Source organism: Etheostoma spectabile, chromosome 12 (genome assembly GCF_008692095.1).
Source record: "Etheostoma spectabile isolate EspeVRDwgs_2016 chromosome 12, UIUC_Espe_1.0, whole genome shotgun sequence".
Classification (NCBI taxonomy): domain Eukaryota; kingdom Metazoa; phylum Chordata; class Actinopteri; order Perciformes; family Percidae; genus Etheostoma; species Etheostoma spectabile.
This window is the reverse complement of record NC_045744.1, coordinates 2,002,255-2,005,222: the sequence shown is the minus strand read 5'-3', so window position 1 is coordinate 2,005,222 and position 2,968 is coordinate 2,002,255. Positions and strand designations below refer to the sequence as shown.

The window sequence follows — 2,968 nt, the reverse complement described above, 5'->3', positions numbered from 1 at the left end:
TGGAATTCATGGTCAATAACCCTCACTGATATAGAATTATACCAAATATTTGAGTTAAAAAAGCAGAAATGATGAATTGTTTTGACTAGCAGTGACAAGTGATCAGCTGTATTTGCAAAAAGCGTTGTATGGAATCCAGTCCATTTTTTTGTGGTAATTGGGTTCAAAAGAAACCCATATTTCAGGTATAGACATTTTTTAAAGGGGTCAGCTTTGACCCGAGGACAACAGGAGGGTTAAAAGATTAAACACAAGCACTGAACTGCCCAGGAGGTTGTGTAACAGCTGAATGTTTGCCAAACGCCAAAGCACAGACAATCTGTCTCGCTTGTCTCTTTTCTCTCTCTTTTTGTCCGTGAAATGAAGTTGCCTTCAAGTGTGCTCGGAAATGTCAAAATCTATGAAACAATCAAATGGAAAATAGCAACTGTGAAATATAAAGTCTACTGGTGCTTGATGGGGGGTTAAGTTTCAGTGACACTGCCACCACTGCGGCTAATCCCCGGACTGTTTATTTTGGTCTGAACGCAGCTTTAGTGTCCACTTACTGCCACAGAGGTCTCCGAAGACGTAGTAGCACTGTTCAGAGAAGGTGATCTTGTTGACGGTGTGTCGGATGTAGCCGGCCTTCAGCAGGTTGCTGGCGTATTTACGAGCTTCTCGGCGATCTGAAAAGCCTTCCACGTGATGGAAGAGCCAGTCCACCACATCAGAACCTGAGGACACAAAGACACATATTTTAGGTGCCGTTTTGCAAAGTCCATTTGATGACTATTTCATGATATAGAATAATATCCAAGATGAGGATGTAAAGCTGTTTTGTAACGTTGTAAAAGTATTCATTTCATCCCAGTTAGATTATTGTAATGCCCTCTTCTCATGCGTCACGCAACACAACCTCGATACACTTGAGCCGTTTAAAATGCTGCAGCCGGACTCATAACCAGGTCTTACTTACATGAATTAATTGTCTCCCAGGGTATTTTAAAATGTTTATGATCATTTTTACAGCTTGTAGGGGTTTAGCTTCAGGATATACAGCTGACCTACTGACCCCCTACGAGCCTGAATGCAACCTGAGACGCACTAGCGGGTCATTCCTGGCCATTCCTCGGTCAAACCTGAAGATTAAGGTGACCGACATAATTCACCTTGTTGTTAAGTGTAGTTCTACAGACTGTTGATTATAAACGCAGCACTTTGTTTTTGACGTAGTTCGTCATGCGGTGATTAGCGTAATATGTTATACGTGTAATTTACTGGCCTTAGTCACTTCATGTACGTAAGTATGACTGTTCAGTGATTGTGGTTCTTTTAAATGTTCTGAATGTGTGATGACATGGGACCTAAGGAGGTTTGGTGGCTGGTCAGCAATATTTTCGAGTGTTTTGAGTCCTATAAGAATAAACGCCACACACATTTGTGCGCTCAATGTGAGAAGTTGTCTCTCGCAATTTACTGTAATTTCCACAGTGGTGACCCTGCCGTTAGTCTGCTGGACGTATCCAGAAACGCCACCATGACTGTTACCCGTTTGTGCCCCTCATTTGTGGAAAGACCTGCCGGTGGAGATCAGGGAGGCAAACACGTTGTCTTCTTTTAAGTTACTTTTAAAAACTCAATATTAAAAACTCACACTTTTTTTAATTGATTTTTCAGTTGTTGTTTTTTAAATCATTATATTTTGTATATGGTTAAGTAATTTGTCTTTTCTTTTAAAATTGTACATTAAGCACTTTGTAACTTGTTTTGAAAAGTGCTTTTTAAATAAATGGATTATTCCAAAATATTTTTTACAGGATGACAGAAAAAACTAATTCTGCTGTGATATGCAATTTGGAGTTACAAAGGAAAACTACATTACTGGACTATTAGGATCTGAATTGATACAAGAGGTTTTCACTTAGACACTGCCAGAAATCTACAAACTGAAGTGAGCCAACACAGAATAGAGATGGGCGTGCATACTGATGAAGGAAATAATAAATGCCGGACCACGGCGTCCGCTCTGACCGACATACCGATGAAGGCGTTAGCAATGGTAATCTTGAGCCACATCCTGTCCCGCACCTCCAGACCTGACTCTGGGCAGGCCATGGCCTTAGCAACTGTTGCCATGTCGCTGTGGATGGAGAGGTGGAAGTCATCGAATCCTGGGAAATATCAGAGGACATGTTATCACAGGGGCTGAACCACTTCCTGCTGGCACAGTTGACATTTTTGTTGTTAACCACTGAACCTGTTTTAGATAGGGGTACGCGGACCTCTAGGGGTACTTGTGAATACTACTACTACTTAATTTATTCATTTTTTGGGGGGGCATTTCAGCCTTTAATGGAAAGGACAGCTATCTATTAAAGACATGCAGGAACTCGTTACATGTCGGACCCGAACCCTTGACATTCTGCGCCGGGACATACACCTCTGTATATGTGTGCCTGCTGAGCTAACCCGGCCACACGTCATTTCTGTCATGCATATTTCCTAAAATAATTATACACTACAATAATGAATGCATTTTGTGATTATTATTGATTCTAAACATTTGAAATCCAGCATTTAAGTGTTTTTCTGTTATAATATTGTTGTTCCACATATGGATGGCAGAGCTCTGCATTGTGCCTCTTTATATACCGTAGTAAGGCTTTTTTTCTACCCAGGAGGTTTTGCATCGGTCAGGGGGTACATTACTGAAAACTGTTTGAGAAGCACTGTTTTAGAGGACAAAGACAATCATCTTATACAGATATCAAATCATTTTGATTGCAGTGCATTAGTTTCCTATAAATGTGATGAAAGCACAGCTGCGTACCGTTACCGCATCCCTGACAACTCCAGAAATCTTTGTCTGTTTTGGAATTTGCCTTAAATAATATTTGGTTTCCTGTGGTCTGGACTGTAATGCGACCCCTGCTATGTCTCGGTCATGAATAGGACATACACTACCGGTCAAAAGTTTGGGGTCACT

At 41.0% G+C, this 2,968-nt stretch overlaps 1 protein-coding gene across 1 annotated transcript in view; it reads right to left on the bottom strand.

Annotated features, from left to right (window-relative positions):
* Positions 1 to 2,968, bottom strand: part of dvl3b (dishevelled segment polarity protein 3b) — a 19,845-nt gene that overhangs the window by 4,119 nt on the left and 12,758 nt on the right. Inside the window, exons 12-13 of the mRNA XM_032531044.1 lie at positions 2,022 to 2,153; positions 549 to 716 (exon numbers count right to left, since the gene is read on the bottom strand). Coding sequence (XP_032386935.1) covers positions 549 to 716; positions 2,022 to 2,153 — 300 coding nt within the window. The remainder of the gene's footprint in view (positions 1 to 548; positions 717 to 2,021; positions 2,154 to 2,968) is intronic.